The 17,544-nt window shown below is 42.4% G+C and overlaps 1 protein-coding gene across 2 annotated transcripts; it reads left to right on the top strand.

The window, feature by feature from the left end:
* The first annotated feature begins 527 nt into the window (after positions 1-527).
* Positions 528-16,626, top strand: LOC139422729 (hsp90 co-chaperone Cdc37-like 1). Of its 2 annotated transcripts, XR_011635753.1 has the most exons (9): positions 528-818; positions 2,042-2,320; positions 7,025-7,115; positions 7,238-7,353; positions 7,739-7,861; positions 10,382-10,558; positions 10,671-10,742; positions 14,837-15,854; positions 15,902-16,626. XR_011635753.1 is itself a non-coding variant. In XM_071174036.1 (8 exons), the coding sequence occupies exons 1-8, from the start codon at positions 711-713 to the stop codon at positions 14,954-14,956; spliced, it is 1,086 nt and encodes a 361-aa protein (XP_071030137.1). In that variant the 5' UTR covers positions 531-710; the 3' UTR covers positions 14,957-16,626. The 2 variants fall into 2 exon arrangements, 1 of the variants encoding a protein (XP_071030137.1); XM_071174036.1 differs by having other exon boundaries at positions 531-818; positions 14,837-16,626.
* Positions 16,627-17,544: the final 918 nt, after the last annotated feature.

Genomic DNA, 17,544 nt, shown 5'->3' with positions numbered 1-17,544 from the left:
ATTTTGGGGATGACCAGAGAGATATACCTGCTGGAACGCGTGCTACTGGTGGGTGCTGCTATGGTGACCAGCGAGCTGAGATAAGGGGGGACTTTACCTAGCAGAGACTTGTAGATGACCTGGAGCCAGTGGGTTTGGCGACGAGTATGAAGCGAGGGCCAGCCAATGAGAGCATACAGGTCGCAGTGGTGGGTAGTGTATGGGGCTTTGGTGACAAAACGGATGGCACTGTGATAGTATAGTGATGGAAATGGCTACCTGGTAGTTTTTATCATGATAGAATTTTATACTTAGTTATACTTTTTTATACTTACTTATACTTACATAGATATTTGAAAACAGGTAAACGTTTCCTCCCGTTAATAAAATAATCTCACGGCGATTTCATGTATTTTTAAGTACAGAAATGCTCGGCTATTTCTGTCCTGAAACGTGCTCTATATTAAAACACGTATAGTAAAATTGGTCATCAATATAAATAATAAATAAAATGCCAAAACATATTTGCCACGTGATCAAAGTTCCACACCACGTGGTACTTGAATAAAAGCATGGAGGCTGCTGTATATTTGTGCTCTGATCCAAATATCACTTTTGCTAGTGCTTTGCCTTTCTTTGGAAGAACTTAGGTGATATCGATATCGATATTTTCCCAATTGATAGATTCGGCCTCGGGGTTTTGGGCGGGTCGAGACGGAGCAGCAGCAGCGATGGAGTGGTTCGGGACTGGAAACTCCCCTATGTTTCCCGAAGAAGAAGAGGGTTACAGTGCCTCTGCCTCTTCTGTGCCAAGTAGCTTTCACAGCTCATCACTGCAGGTATTGTGAGGCTAAATGCCAATGCACATTTACCAATTCATTCTTTACTTTATTGTTAGCCAGCTTGGTAGCTACGTCAGTCATGGAGGAAATAAAGGCAAGCCAACCCACCACCTCCCCTGTTATTAGCTAGTTATTTAGCCTGCCGCTAGCTATTCGATAAACCCTTACGTGATGTAAATCAGTGATAATAATAGTTACAGTCAGTATGTAATTAGTTAGCTAGCTAACAAGTCAAGTACATTACATAATGTCAATGGAAACGAGTCTGAGCAATTGAGTCCGACTCCTTCCAATTGTAACTTTCTACTTAACGAACGACGTTTAATGACTGAACATACACTAACGTTACAGTAGCTAGTTATTTAGCTAGTAGCCAGCCAATTAAACTCAATACGATTTAGCTAGCTTGTCAGGTTATTTTCATGACATTGTCTCATTGCCAGGTTTGACATCAGCGAGTCTAAGCCAGTCGTCCTTAACCCAGACAAGTGAGTGTCACTGACTAATTTACAGTGGTCTACAGGTATTACACAGCAAATTGGTGAATATGGCACTAGCTAGCTACACCAAATTTGTTTCTCTACACCAAATTCGTTTCTCAGTAATACTTGCTGTAATTCTGCTTTAGCCAGTCAAGCAGTAACAGCTAGCTACTTACATAGCTTTCCCAGCTACTGTGGATACCATAAGCATCCATATCTAGTGTGTGCTGTCATCTCTATTCCCTGATAGTTATATCCATTAATGCGGTATTGAGTTGACAGCTGAAGCTTGTGGGTGGTGTTCATGTTATTATTAGCTCGCAACCTCTGGTTTTACATGTCCATGTATAACTATTGCACACAGTTCGCCATAACAGAGTTACAGCAATGCATCGTCATCAGGAGGAGGAGAATGAGAGGCTTTAGGAATACTGGCCATGATTATTGTAGATGTAATATTCTGCTGCAGAATGTAATGTCCAAAATATTTTCAGATATCAATCATAAGTTACTGTCTCCTCTGTGACCATGGTGGTGTGGAGAACAGGGTCTCTGTGACAGAGATGGCAGCAGAATAAAATATAAAGTTACTTTGATATCAGTTGTTTATAACCTCTTCTCCCCTCTGCTCTGTGACCCCTTGGTGCTGCTGCCGCCAAAACCAGCTACAGTGTGTGAGGGTCTCCTTACAAAGATATTTGGATATCAGTTCATAATAAGCTAATTATCTTCTTCCAGGAGGTTGCCAGTGCAGAGTCCATGGTGTCCCTGTGCCAGAGGCAGCAGCAGTGTGTGAAGGCCTCCGTTTCCAGCTGGCAGTTAGTGGAGGCTCAGGACCAGCTGTGTGGGATGGAGCTGCACGGCTCCGAGAGCGTCGAGCAGGAGCGCGCCCGCGCTGTCGCCGGCCAATCGGAGCTCTCGCAGACTGAACATGAGTGGCGCCGGAAGGAGAGCATGCTGGGAGGGAGCAGGAGCCCCGTGCTCAGCGCTGACAGCAGCCGGGACATGTTCGACAAGGTAACTAAGGTTGTGTCTACACTTGACACTTACATTTGACTTCTGCTATCAGAATACGAAGATCGCATTGAAAGACCGCTCTAGACACCAAGTCGCTTTGTGGTCTGATGGTGTTAAGATCTGGCTGACCACTTCAAGAGGTGGTTAGGAATGCATTGTGTATGGGGGGGTTCTGGACACAATCAGGCTACCGAAAGCACATACAGTGGGCGACGTCATCAGCACTCCTCCCACCAGCGTTTGTACAATGTATACTAACATTTAAATATAGCCAGGGAAAAGGGAATCCGGACACGGTAGACAAATTTTAAATGTAGGTGTAGATGCAGGAGGGGTTTGGAATTCATGATCAGAATACTAAAGCTGCATGAACTGTCAAGTCTAGACACAGCCTTAGAAAATGTAACATTATGACTATAACTACTGTTCCCCGAAGGAGGGAAAACAAGGTACAGCATACTATGGGGAGTTGCACACTTGCGTGTTCTGTTGCAGAATCTACAATTCACACCTGACGAGGTACATCCAAAGCACTGTACTCCAGTGCTTTGGATGTTAAATGATACAATGACTGAGGTTCAAGTGCAGACTTTCAGATTTAATTTGAGGGAATTTTCATCCATTTTCGGGTGAACGGTTTAGAAATTACAGCACTTTTTGTACATTTTAGGGGACCAAAAGTATTGGGGCAAATTCACTTGTGTATTAAATAAGGCTGTGTGATATGGCCAAAATATATCATTTTTTTTTTACAGTATTTAATGTTTTTGAATAATACAGGTAAAATCTTTTGCTTTATGAGTAGTGTGTGACCCTAGGATGGCAACGCATACAGTGGCTTTTTCTATTTTGTTGCCTTACAACCTGGAATTAAAATTGATTTTTTTTTGGGGGGGGGGGGGTTGTTGTATCATTTGATTTACACAACATGCCTACCACTTTGAAGATCCAAAATATTTTTTCTTGTGAAATAAACAGAACTTGAGCGTGCATAACTATTCACCCCCCCCCCTCCCCCAAAGTCAATACTTTGAAGAGCTAGCAGCTACCTTTTGCAGCAATTACAGCTGCAAGTCTCTTGGGGTGTGTCTCTCTATAAGCTTGACACATCGAGCAACTGGGATTTTTGCCCATTCTTCAAGGCAAAACTGCTCCAGCTCCTTCAAGTTGGATGGGTTCCACTGGTATTCAGCAATCTTTAAGTCATATCACAGATTCTCAATTGGATTGAGGTCTGGGCTTTGAGTAGGCCATTCCAAGACATTTAAATGTTTCCCCTTAAACCACTCGAGTGTTGCTTTAGCAGTATGCTTTGGTTCATTGTTGGTTAAATAAAGGTGAAATAAAAATTGTCCTGCTGGAAGGTGAACCTCTGTCCCAGTTTAAAATCTCTGGAAGACTAAACATGTTTCCCTCAAGAATTACCCTGTATTTAGTGCCATCCATCATTCCTTCAATTCTGACCAGTTTCCCAATTTTATTTGTCACATACACATGGTTAGCAGATGCGAGTGAGGCGAAATGCTTGTTAGTTCCGACAATAACAGTAATAACCAACGAGTAACCTAACAATTCCACAACAACTACCTTATACACACAGTGTAAAGGAATGAAAGAATATGTACATAAAAAAATATATGAATGAGTGATGGTACGGCATAGGCAAGATGCAGTATATGGTATCGAGTACAGTAATACATATGAGATGAGTAATGTAGGCTGTAAACGTTATATGAAGTGGCATTGTTTAAAGTGGCTAGTGATATGTTTTTTACATACATTTTCCATTATTAAAGTGGCTGGAGTTGAGTCAGTAGGTTGGCAGCAGCCACTCAATGTTAGTGGTGGCTGTTTAACAGTCTGATGGCCTTGAGATAGAAGCTGTTTTTAAGTCTCTTGGTCCCTGCTTTGATGCACCTGTACTGACCTTGCCTTCTGGATGATAGCGGGGTGAACAGGCAGTGGCTCGGGTGGTTGATGTCCTTGATGATCTTTTTTGGCCTTCCTGTGACATCGGGTGGTGTAGGTGTCCTGGAGGGCAGGTATTTTTCCCCCGGTGATGCGTTGTGCAGACCTCACTACCCTCTGGAGAGCCTTACGGTTGTGGGTGGAGCAGTTGCCGTACCAGACGGTGATACAGCACGACAAAATGCTCTCGATTGTGCATCTGTAAAATTTGTGTGCTTTTGGTGACAAGCCAAATTTCTTCAGCCTCTTGAGGTTGAAGAGGCGCTGCTGCGCCTTCTTCATCACGCTGTCTGTGTGGGTGGACCATTTCAGTTTGTCCGTGATGTGTACGCCGAGGAACTTAACTTACTACCTTCTCCACTTTTGTCCCCTTCAATGTGGATAGGGGGGTGCTCCCTCTGCTGTTTCCTGAAGTCCACGATCAGGGTGGGGTCAAGAACCAGGGTCTCGAGCTTGAGGACGAGTTTGGAGGGTACTATGGTGTTAAATGCTGAGCTGTAGTCTATGAACAGCATTCTCACGTAGGTTTTCCTCTTGTCCAGGTGGGTTAGGGCAGTGTGGTTGTGATTGCGTCGTCTGTGGACCTGTTAGGGCGGTAAGCTAATTGGAGTGGGTCTAGGGTGTCTGGTAGGGTTGAGGTGATATGGTCCTTGACTAGTCTCTCAAAGCACTTAATGACGACGGATGTGAGTGCTACGGGGCGGTAGTCGTTTAGCTCAGTTACCTTAGCTTTCTTGGGAACAGGAACAATGGCGGCCCTCTTGAAGCATGTGGGAACAGCAGGCTGGGATAAGGATTGATTGAATATGTTCGTAAACACACCAGCCAGCTGGTCTGCGCATGCTCTGAGGACGCGGCTGGGGATGCCGTCTGGGCCTGCAGCTTTGCGAGGGTTAACACGTTTAAATGTTTTACCCACGTCGGCTGCAGTGAAGGAGAGTCCTCAGGTTTTGGTCTACCACAAAGGGACAGTTTAGTTGGTGCAACGTAACATGCTGACCGGACATTCCGCGTAAACCACGTGCGCGAGTGTTGCTAAATACATTTAGAAATCCATTTTATTCAATTATTGCACCCACACTGCTCGCGCATGCCAACGAGCGTCTGCTATGCCAAGGGCTAAAATCGGTTCTATTTCTGACGCAGATCGTGCTGCAAGTCCTGCCTCTCCCATCTCCTCATTGGTTTATAGAAGCAGGTACTCACGTGCCATCTCCTCATTGGTTTCCATACATGTTTAATGCTTTTCGACCTGTCCCCAAATGAATGTCATTGGTTCAGAGTTTGTTTTGATATTTTAACCTGTGTTTCGTGATCGCGTTTGGTGTAGTGGGACCAAATACATTTATGCACGATGGCGCACGTGCGCAGCCTGTTTGGGTTCCGTGTAAGACGTTTTGTTTTAGTTGCTTGAATCATTCCTGTTCACACCAAGGTGAAGAATGGCATAAGTGAAGGAATGAATCCGATTCTCATGCTTATCAACTGTGGAAGGCGGAGCTTCCAGTGAGGCATGGATTTCATTGTCAGGTGTGATTTGTAGATCCTTCAACCGAAGTTGCAAGAATGCAACCCCCCCCATAGTATGTTTTACCAAAGTTGCTGACTGAAAGGGAACCTACAGACACACGTTGGGGGAATCTCAATTGCATTTCCTTTATTCCTTGCGTTATTCGCCGCCTCCTCAAACTCCATTGGATGAGAAAGTCCATGATCCCTCCCCTCAGAACTTCTGATCAAATGTGTTTTAAGAAGGCGAAGAGAAAAGATGTGAGGAATCATGGACATGAAATTATTTTCCTGTTGAAAAAGGTAAACCAAGTTAGATTTCTCTAAGCTACCTACCTGATCAGCACACTTCTGATCTTTCTCCAGACGGTAAGGGGGCCAATCTAAATTGTATCTCCTTGATGCCTTGTGTGCGCCCTTCTCACTTCATCAAAACACATTGAATGAGAAGGTCAGAGGAGAAAGCGAGGAATGAATCAAGTATGTGTAGCTGCAGCCCAATATGCCAACCGGAGTGTGGGTGTGTCGAAAGGAGTGGGTGTGTGTATAGCGACTCGGCTAATTGGGCAGATTGTAGCCAATCAGCCACGTTTTTTGCGTGGCTGATTGTGCTGCACCAGGAGTCGATAAGACCTGTGCACCGGTGTTGTATCCACGTGCCTGCCGACTTGAAATGCTTCCTACTTGGTATCACTGTAGTGTCGCCGGCGGTAGCTAACGTGGCCGTTCATTTTCTCACACTATTTTATTTCAAGTACTAAAGTAGCCTACACAAGAAATAACTAATATTGATAGCCATCTAGATGTCACCTTGATACGTAGACTACATACATATTACTCAATGGGTAGGGCATGAATGGTGACACAGTGCCCTTCACTCCCGCTTGACCAAGCACTATTGTCTGGCAACTGCGTGCGAAGTAACTACGTGGTAGCCAATATTAGGGTGACCGTCACAGTAAGCACACGCATACAACTCATGAAGAAACAGTACACCACCATCAATACTTTTAGTCAGTTATACACATTTTCAGTTATTAAACTAACAGTGAAATACAACTGATTTTTCTTAAAAACAAAGTCCAAACTATCACAGAGTGCTTTTTGACCCACTCCTTTTCACACACCCTTTTCTTTCGACACACCCATTCGTCCATACTCCGGTCGCAATATTGGAATGCTGCTACCCTCTTCTGTGGACTGTGCTTCTCTTTCCTTCTCCTATAGAGTATTATTAATAGTAAAAACGTTGAATTGGAGGTTCACGACAAGAGCAAAACCTTTGTTCAGAAGTATGAAAAAGAATTGAGACATTTTGGTGAGTGAAATGTTTAATCTACTGCTTATCGTGGTGATGCAGCAGGTGTGGCATTGTGGGATGGTATTGGTCCGTTGTCTCTATTGTGATTGGTCCGATGTGTCTCCATTGTGATTGGTCAGGCATGTTGCGGAGGTGGGATGACAGCCAGCGCTTCCTGTCTGACCTGCATCACCTCATCTGTGAGGAGACGGCCAACTACCTGATCCTCTGGTGCTTTAGACTTCAAGCCGAAGAGGTCAGAAAAACATCACACTGTCCTGTGAATTTATTTGCTGCTAGTATTTGATACAATAGATTTTTAGATTTCTAAACGCCAATATCATCGTATGTTTCCTGTTCAGGGTTGATGTGTAAAACTATTTTTACTGACCGACAGATCTACCTATTGTTAAAAGGCCAGACTGATGCTTCAGCATCTTTTCTAACAAATTACATTTCTGATTGAGTTATTTTTATACTTCTGACTATGGGTCACTTATGTTAGGTTCTATCCTGTTCCCTTTCTCCTGACAGATATTTGTTCAGGTTTACAAACATTGACTTTATAGTATAACCTACAGACTTGATTTGTGTTATACGGATGAATTCACATTTTTCCACTTTGATCTATTCAACCACAGAAAGAGGCGTTGATGGAGCAGGTAGCTCACCAGGCTGTTGCTATGCAGTTTATCCTGGAGATGGCCAGCACCTCCCAGCAGGATCCCAGAGGCTGCTTCCGTCACTTCTTCCACAAAGCCAAAGTAAGCAGCTAGCTATTCTGGTCTGTCTGCTGACGAGTCACGGTTAAGTCATTATACCACATCAGGCACCCTAAGAATGGGGTGAAATGGCTCCCTATTCCCTATATAATAGTGCACTACTTTTGACAAGGGGGTCACGTAGGGCTTTGGTCAAACATAATGCACTATAAAGTGAATAGGGTGCTATTTGAGGCATCCTAAGACTGGCAAAGGCTCTATCTAACCATCCCCGTCTGTCTGCTGAGTCACTGTCAAGTCATTATACTGCCAAGTAATACAAGGCAAATTGTTCACCCACCATATAGCCGTTGGTTATTGATAAGCTAAGTTGAGGATTGATCAAATGTTTTAATGTGTGATTTCATGATCAAACTTGTCAATGTTTTGACTGATTTTTATGTTATTATTTAATGTTATGTAACTAACTGTCATTCACTAAAAATAGTTTGCTGAAGGAAGATGTACTGTACAGTGATGTAATGTGGTCAAATGACCACTAGAGAGAGACAGGAGTCACAACAGACTCCTACAACATCACAATGATATACAGCTACATGCTTTCATGCCAAAACACTATTGCTTTCATGCCAAAACAGTGTAAGAATTTCTGTATGATTACCAGTGTTTTACATATTGATATGATTTTAAGAGGCTGCATGGTTTAATTCCAAAATATTTGTTGCTTTTCTCAGCCGTAATCATGCATCTACAACTGCGTAACACACTCTTAATGTTTAGAGAACACTTTTATTTTTTTATAAGAGGCCTCCTGAGTGGTGCAGCGATGTAAGGCTCTGCATCGCAGTGCTTGAGGCGTCACTACAGACCCGGGTTCGATCCCAGACTGTCACAACAGGCAGGGACTGGGAGTCCCATAGGGCGGTGCACAATTGGCCCGGGTTATGAGAGGGTTTGGCTGGGGGTGGACGCTAACGTCCCATCTGACCAACATCCAGTGAAAGTGCAGGTCGCCAAATTCAAACAACAGAAATCTCATAATTAAAATTTCTCAAACATGCATGTATTATACACCATTTTAAAGATGAACTTGTTGTTAATCCCACCACAGTGTCCGATTTCAAAAAGGCTTTACGACAAAAGCATACCATGTGATTATGTTAGATCTGCACCTAGTCACAGAAAAACACAGCCATTTTTCCAGCCAAAGAGAGGAGTCACAAAAAGCAGAAATGGAGAGAACATTTAATCACTAACCATCAGATGGCACTCATAGGACTTCATGTTACACAATACATGTATGTTTAGTTCGATAAAGTTCATATTTATATCCAAAAATCTCTGTTTACATTGGCGCGTTATGTTTTGCCTCCAGAACATCCGGTGAAAGTGCAGAAAGCTACGTCAATTTACAGAAATACTCATCATAAATGTTGATGAAAATACAACTGTTATGCATGGAATTAAAGATATACTTTTCTTTAATGCAACCGCTGTGTCAGATTTCAAAAAAGCTTTACGGAAAAAGCACACCATGGAATAATCTGGGCTCAGAGACCAAAATGAGCAATACAGATACCCGCCATGTTATGGAGTCAACAAAAGTCGGAAATAGCATTATAAATATTCACTTACCTTTGATCTTCATCAAAATGAAATCCCAGCTCCACAATAAATGTCCAAATACCTCATTTTTGTTTGCATTTAGTACAGTAATCCAAATGCGCAGGCACTAGGTCCAGACAAAGTCAAAAAAGTTATATTATAGTTCGTAGAAACATGTCAAACGATGTGTATATAATCAATCTTTTAGGATGATTTTATCATAAATCTTCAATCATGTTTCAACTGGAGAATTCCTTTGTCTTTAGAAATGAAAGGAAACGGAGCTAACTCTCACGGGCGAGCACCTGACTGAGCACATGGCCTTCTGGCAGACCCATGACTCAATCAGCTCTCATTCTCTCCTACTTCACAGTAGAAGCCTGAAACATGGTTCTAAAGACTGTTGACATCTAGTGGAAGCCTTAGGAAGTGCAATATGACCCCACAGACACTGTATATCGGATAGGCTAAGAATTGAAAACCGACAAACCTCAGATTTCCCACTTTCTGATTGGATTTGTTTCTCAGGTTTTTGCCTGCCATATGAGTTCTGTTATACTCAGACATCATTCAAAAAAATGTTGCAACTTCAGAGTGTTTTCTATCTAAATCTAATAATATGCATATCCTAGCATCTGGGCCTGAGTAGCAGGCAGTTTACTCTGGGCACTCTTTTCATCCGGACGTGAAAATACTGCCCCCTACCCCAAAGAAGTTAAGAACCGCAGTTTGGCGGGTCATGTTTCGGAAGACGCATGACTCGACCTTCGCCTCTCCTGAGCCCGTTGGGGAGTTGCAGTGATGAGACAAGATCGCAATTGGATATCACCAAATTGGGGAGAAAAAGGGGGTAAAATACATTTTTTTTAATGTCTTTATGATTCCAAGTTCCTCTTGTCAACCCGAGGATGATCAAGTAAGTCTTTAATTCCATTGTCATATTTTTCCCTGTGTAAGGCAGGACAAGAGGGGTACTTAAATGTCTTCCATGCTGAGCTAGAGGCCTTTAAGCAGAGAGTAAAAGAGTACACCGTCAAGTTCAAAGGAGAGACCCTCTCCAACGACACACCGCTCCAGAGCAGTACAGCACGCTGTCATCTGGATCCCAAAGAGGTTCTAGAATCTTTACCCCCAGTGAGTATTCTAAATGACATATTTGAATTTTTTGACATGCACCTGTATGGTAACAATTTAATATAGTCATTTCAATGTTTTGTTCTGATATATTTCTTCCGTTCTGAAACAGGAACTGAAGGCAGGGTTCCAGCTGCAAGACATGCAGATTCTCCAGAATGTTCTCCGCACCATGAATCCACAGGTAATGGCTACAGTTCTGTTTTCTTAGTAGACTGACTACAGAGTCAGACACGTACTGTACATGGGAAATAGATATGTTTATTCAGCCACACTATTTGTTGATAAATATTAATTACTCCTATGCCAATTGATACCACATGTACAAGGTATAACCTTGGGAAGCTTAAAAAATGTCAGCTATACTGTGAGACGAGGGGCCTTATTTCTTATATAAACATTGATTGAGTTAAAAGATGGAAATATCCAAAGAGCTCAAGTTAATGTTCAAGTTTAAAGCCGTGCTCTCTATTTTTAAAAATAGAAGTAAATTAAGTCAGTGTGTTTCTCTAGAACAGAATTCCTTCCTCGAGCAAGCGAGAGAGAGAGAGAGACATAAACAAACAGGAAGAGGGTGAAAGAATATCACCCCCAACTGGCCCCTGAAACCTGACTCCATGTCGAATCCTAAAAGAGAGAGTGAAACAAGGAAATGAAACATGTCCTCCTCCACAAATGACACTTAGTTAGCAGTTGGGGCCTGGTTGGAACTCTAGATGTGGGCCAATGAAAGCAGAAAAGAAACTCCTGTTACATAAGCATTATAATCAGCTTGAGCAGTAGACTGGGTTAATCCCTTTGTGTCCCAAAATGGCACCCTATTCCCTATATATTGTACTACTCTTGCCCAGGACTCATTCAAAAGTAGTGCTTTATAAAGGGAATAGAGTGCCGTTTGGTACACAGCCCATGTACATCCATTCAGAGCAGCTCAGGCAGGTCAACTTTCCAAACCTCTCCCCCACCGTCTCACTAAGCACTAGGCCTATTTTAGAGTCCCAGATCAATTCAGCCTCTTGGATCATAATAAATACAAGTATATGGACAGGGAGTGGGGAGCTGATCCTAGATGAAAAGGTCTTAGGAATCCCGTTACCTTTTTAGTCTTAACATAATCCTAAAACTGAACCTGTTTTAAGACACTTCCCAGACAAACTCTGAGCCACGAGTAAAATAAAGTCATAAGAGTTTATCACAGCTGGTAATCACGACAGTTTGCGGTTCCGCAAAGGAAAGATAGTGATGACCCTCATTTACATTGTTACAAATGATGCAGAATAACCAATTGCGATGAGCCATCGCCAGCTGTGAACTCTATTCAGACGCGCACTGTGAAGGTACATCAAATGTTGCAATGTTAAAGTGTTTGATATAACTGTCGCCTGACAAGATCACTTTGCCTACTGTTAATTATTGCCTAATATGTTGGCATGCATAACCTTTCTTTAACCAATTCTTATTGTTGTTAAAAGTAGAATTAACAATATTACTGTTATATCAACACACTGGTCACTCTCGTTTTACAACTCTAAATCGCGTTGACACAGTAGGCATGAAGTCCATTGCGTACAACGTTTTGAAAGATCTATAATTTTCATCTAACACAATAAAAGTAAACATAAGCCCTAGATGCCGTCAATTTCCCAAATTATAGGCGTGCCCAATGTAGGCTTTTTCAATTAATTGCAATGTGATGTTGCACTCCAAAGGGATAACTTGAAATAACATGTAGGTAATTAAATAATCAAATAATTTTGGGGGGATTTATTACCCTAGTGGTTCTAAGTATTTATGCATGTCATGTCAAATCATTGTCAAAACCACAAGAGATTATTAATGGATTGATCCTATCAAAATGTTATCAACTCCAAGGCAGTTGCATGTGATGCAGGAAACATTGACTCGCTGCAATTTTCTATTATCAAGACACCTGCTGGCAACTCTTACCCCTTTACACTCCAATGGAAGATTCAGTCACTGATAAATGCATACATTGGAACGCAGTGACTGTACAGTAACATGCTATGCATGACGTTAGCACTTTGGCTCTCTGCCTCACAGCACTAGGCTTTTGACTGACAGCTGTTCTGAACTTGAGCACCGCACGCTACATTAAGTTGCCCCCCCCATCCCTCCCACTAATTGGGCAACTTTAGCAAATGTTTTTGTTGTCTTAGTGAGGGGAAATGCTGTAAATTTAGAGGACTATGAATTTTGAAATATGAGACGATGATGATAAATACTGCATTAATGTCAATAGAAGCAAGCCAAATACCCATGATTCCTAATGTGCACTTCACATTTAATATCATAACACCGGTCATATACAGTGTCAACATGTATAATCAACGTTTGATGTACAGTTACAAGATGGCATGGCGTCATACCCTGGGTTGTTCTGAACAGAATGAGCCCATGTTTCTTTATGTAAAGAGGGGTTTTCCGCGGTACACGCACCTAAATGCACTTATGACCCCTTTGTGTGCACTCCAAAAGAATATTTTTCCCTGAATTGCATTGTGAAAGCCTAACACACATATGTCATATTTTATAACTAAGCTAGTCTCGTTGGCAATAGAACAAGTTTTTAAAGGATGCCCATCTGACCCGGATTGTGATTTATAATGGACCGTTTTTAGAGTGCATAAACATCAACAGTCATTCTGTGATTGCGGGGTTGCATTCCAAACACAACTATTACAAGTGTGCTTGCTATAGTTCCTCAATGGTCCAGCTATGAGGGCTCAAAAAAGTATTGTAGACTCTCCTTTTGAGTCATAAAACCTCATTTGAAATGACATGTACTGTGCACACTTTGGAGAAGTGTGTAGCCCCTTGGAGACACCAGTTGGTCCTCTCACTCAAACCCTTGCACTTTATTTGTCTTATGTTGCGCCTACACCTCATTTTCCAGGAATATCCATATATTACTGAATGTATCCAGATTAACTTCAGATTTTGTTATCAACAAATAACATTACAGTAAAAAAAAAAAATACTGTAAAATCAAGTGTAATGTTTTTGGATTCAACTTTGGTCTAATAATTTTCCCATTATCTCCAAACTGTTCCCTTTTAATTGCTACCATGGTTATGCTTTTCATATTTCTTCTATATGAAACCTTTCAATTTAGCCCTATCTATATAGGCCAATTCCTACAAGTGTAAAGGGTTAACTGATTAGGACCGCTCGTGAGGTCTCCTAAATATCTGTCGACAAGGTGAGACTCTTATGACTAAAAATGTTTCATCCATAGCTTTTATTTTTACCCTTAAGAGTAGGAGTAAAATGTCTCAACTTACGACCAATTATCTACTGAGGCACTTTGGATACAGGCCCAGCACTCCTATTCTGAGAGGGTTGTTGAATACGGGCCCAGCACTCCTATTCTGAGAGGGTTGTTGAATACGGGCCCAGCACTCCTATTCTGAGAGGGTTGTTGAATACGGGCCCAGCACTCCTATTCTGAGAGGGTTGTTGAATACGGGCCCAGCACTCCTATTCTGAGAGGGCTGTTGAATACGGGCCCAGCACTCCTATTCTGAGAGGGTTGTTGAATACGGGCCCAGCACTCCTATTCTGAGAGGGTTGTTGAATACGGGCCCAGCACTCCTATTCTGAGAGGGTTGTTGAATACGGGCCCAGCACTCCTATTCTGAGAGGGTTGTTGAATACGGGCCCAGCACTCCTATTCTGAGAGGGTTGTTGAATACGGGCCCAGCACTCCTATTCTGAGAGGGTTGTTGAATACGGGCCCAGCACTCCTATTCTGAGAGGGTTGTTGAATACGGGCCCAGCACTCCTATTCTGAGAGGGTTGTTGAATACGGGCCCAGCACTCCTATTCTGAGAGGGTTGTTGAATACGGGCCCAGCACTCCTATTCTGAGAGGGCTGTTGAATACTGGTCCTGATGAATGCTGATGAAATGGGGAATTATCAGTGTTAGTGTCAAGATGCCCCACAGGGAATTGTCAGTGTCAAGATGCCCCACAGGGAATTGTCAGTGTCAAGATGCCCCACAGGGAATTATCAGTGTCAGTGTCAAGATGCCCCACAGGGAATTATCAGTGTCAGTGTCAAGATGCCCCACAGGGAATTTCCCAGAGGAAATGGTGTTTGGAACAGGCAACCTTAGAACTAACCCATAAAGATGCATTAATCATATTGTATACGGGTGTCTGATTCTTCTTTACATTACTCAGTTATGGCTTATTGCATTTTAAGTTATTTTGGTTTTCTCTCGTGAGTTGAAGTTGCTGTTTTGGTTGTACCACCAGGTGGCAGAGTACCATGTGAAGCGTTGTCTGGAGTCCGGCTTGTGGACGAACAAAGAAGGGAGACGGTCCAAGGAGGAAGTTAATCCAGAAACAGACGACCTGCGCATGATGGAGACATAACGACTGTGGTGCACGCTCCCTCCATCTCTCCCATAGGAATTGACACTCTCAATAGGAAAAGGGCTGAGCTCCCCACAGAGACTTATTTTTGTATGCAGCAGAATCTGCGCCTGAATGTGTCTTGCACTTTATATTTGTTCAAAACAATCTATTTAAAGAAGGCGAGTGGTAGGTATTGAGGCACTTACCTTACCTTTTCTCATAGCTAGAGTATCTCTACTCATGTCATATCTTGATTGTTTTAGCAGAGTGAACCTTGCTTTGTAAGGAAGTCATCTTTACACATGAATTTACAAGAGCTACTTCAAAGGTTAATCAACCTTAGGGGTGTGAAGAAGGGAGATAACAGTCCATCTACAGTAGGCTTCACAAGTAGAAAGTCTAGCGGTTAAGAGCGTTGGGCTAGTAACAGAGAAATTGGCCGTTCTGCCCTCGACCAAAGCAGTTAACCCCCAACAATAACTACGGGCGCCAACGACATGGACGTCGATTTAAGGCAACCCCCCCCCCCCCCCCCCCCCCCGCGCACCGCTCTGATACAGAGGGGTTGGATTAAAAGCGGAAGACCCATTTCGGTTGAATGAATTGTTGGGCAAATGACTAGGTATCCCCCCTTTCCTTCCTTTAGTAGGAGGGGAAAAGCCTGAGCATTATAATCAAACTTGCTCTTGTCGTAAATAAAAGTGCACCATGTTTGGGTTGAAGAAACAAGAGGCCTAATCCTGGAGTCCTATTTCTGCAGTCTCTAACGTTCTGTCCAACACCGCTGAGCCAGTAGTGCATGTGGTTAAAACTGTCATAGACACGTGCAAACGCTCTGGGCCCATATTCACAAAGCGTGAGTAGGAGTGCTAGTCTAAGGTCTGGTCCCCACCTCTAATTCATAATAGTTTAAAAGGTCTCTCCCCCCCCCCCCCCCCCCCCTAATTCATAATGGTTTAAAAGGTCTGGGCCCCCCCCTATAATTCATAATGGTTTTAAAGGCCTGCCCCCCCTATAATTCATAATGGTTTAAAAGGTCCCCCCCCCCCTCTAATTCATAATGGTTTTAAAGGCCTGCCCCCCCCCTATAATTCATAATGGTTTAAAAGGTCCCCCCCCCCCTCTAATTCATAATGGTTTAAAAGGTCTGGGGCCCCCCCTCTAATTCATAATGGTTTAAAAAGCTAAACTGATCTTTGATCTTAGATCAGCACTCCTATTCTGACACTCTGGATGAGGGCCCTGTGCTCTTTCAGCTCCTGTGTGTCCAGTTTGTCATTAGGCCAATATTTAATGCCGATATACTACCATGGTGTAGCTATGACGACTCCACTATGCAAAGCAATGAGTTTGCTGTGATTACTTGTGTTACTGCTGGTCACTCATCCTCAACCAACACTCATAAAATGTCTTGCTCTGTCCATCACAGAAGAATAAGCTTCTCAACATATCAATGTATGGCTGCTAAACTCAACTGCTCACATAATTGATTGTGACACTGGAAACAACCTGTAGAACTTCCTTTGGCTGCCAGAACGTGACAACATCCTGTACTAGTCTGGGCTCTGTTTGAAATAGAACCGCTTTAAAACAACTGTGCAGGGTAAATGGCTATAATACATTAGGTCTACCTGAACACATTTTAAACGTTCTGCAAAAGTCTAATGAAATAAATGAATTGAAATCTGTTTAGTTGCTTTTCACTTTTTTTTTTTTTTTTCATTATAAAGTTATAATAAAATCTTATCAGCCTGATCAGTCTCTTCCAGATAGTGAGACTCGATAATAACTTATTACAGAACAAGTATATTATTTGAGGTACTGTAATACATTTATGGATATTTAACAAAGTCATTTATCTCTGATTATCAAAGAGCTAATCTCGGGGTAACCCAGAACTAAAGTCTGCTCGATTAAATTCTGGGTCCATGAGATGCTAGAACGAGGAGCTCCATCCTTTCTCTCTGCAAGTTATGGGCCGAATGACTGCCTTTCCAAAATTTGAAAAAAAATGGTAACACCTGAGGAGTTGTTCACTAGGCACCACAACTATAGCTGCTCGTTATCTATCAGTGCTCATAATAGATCTATTGCATTTTATGTTTACATATTCTGCCTATGAGAGATTATCAAAGAACAGGTGCTACAAAAATACTGCATATAATAGCTTTTCAATATAGCTTTTTCAGTATAGAGACAGCCATTAGATGACAAATCTATACTCAGACCCTATACTCAGACCAAATACGCAATGTATAAAGTGTATAAAACATTAGGAATAGCTGCTCTTCCCATGACAGACTGACTAGGTGAATGCTGTGATCCCTTATTGATGTCACCTGTTAAATCCTAAACCCACTTCACATAGAGATGGTTAAAGGATTTTCAAGCCTTGAGACAATTTGAGGGAAAAATATATTTACGCCGGTGTGGCCAAGATGGTGGATGGGGGGGAAAACATTTAAAAAGTGGAACATGTTTTGAGTGAATATGGAGTGGTGGATCACAGAGCCTTTGGAAGAGCTACAGAAGGAACTTGAACGTGACATGAGTGAGGATGAATTAACCGCAATGGCAGGTGCGGCGAAGACCGAGTTTGAGCCTTG

This window comes from Oncorhynchus clarkii, chromosome 12 (assembly GCF_045791955.1).
Source record: "Oncorhynchus clarkii lewisi isolate Uvic-CL-2024 chromosome 12, UVic_Ocla_1.0, whole genome shotgun sequence".
NCBI classification, from domain to species: Eukaryota; Metazoa; Chordata; class Actinopteri; order Salmoniformes; family Salmonidae; genus Oncorhynchus; species Oncorhynchus clarkii.
The sequence above is the reverse complement of the archived record's forward strand: the minus strand, read 5'-3'. Positions and strand labels throughout refer to the sequence as shown.

Bases quoted from the DNA above. Each gene is read 5' to 3' on its own strand.
- LOC139422729 (XM_071174036.1), top strand. From the start codon at position 711: ATGGAGTGGTTCGGGACTGGAAACTCCCCTATGTTTCCCGAAGAAGAA. The intron at 7,354-7,738 runs GTCAGAAAAACA...ATTCAACCACAG, and splicing joins TTAGACTTCAAGCCGAAGAG to AAAGAGGCGTTGATGGAGCA. The intron at 10,559-10,670 runs GTGAGTATTCTA...GTTCTGAAACAG, and splicing joins TTCTAGAATCTTTACCCCCA to GAACTGAAGGCAGGGTTCCA.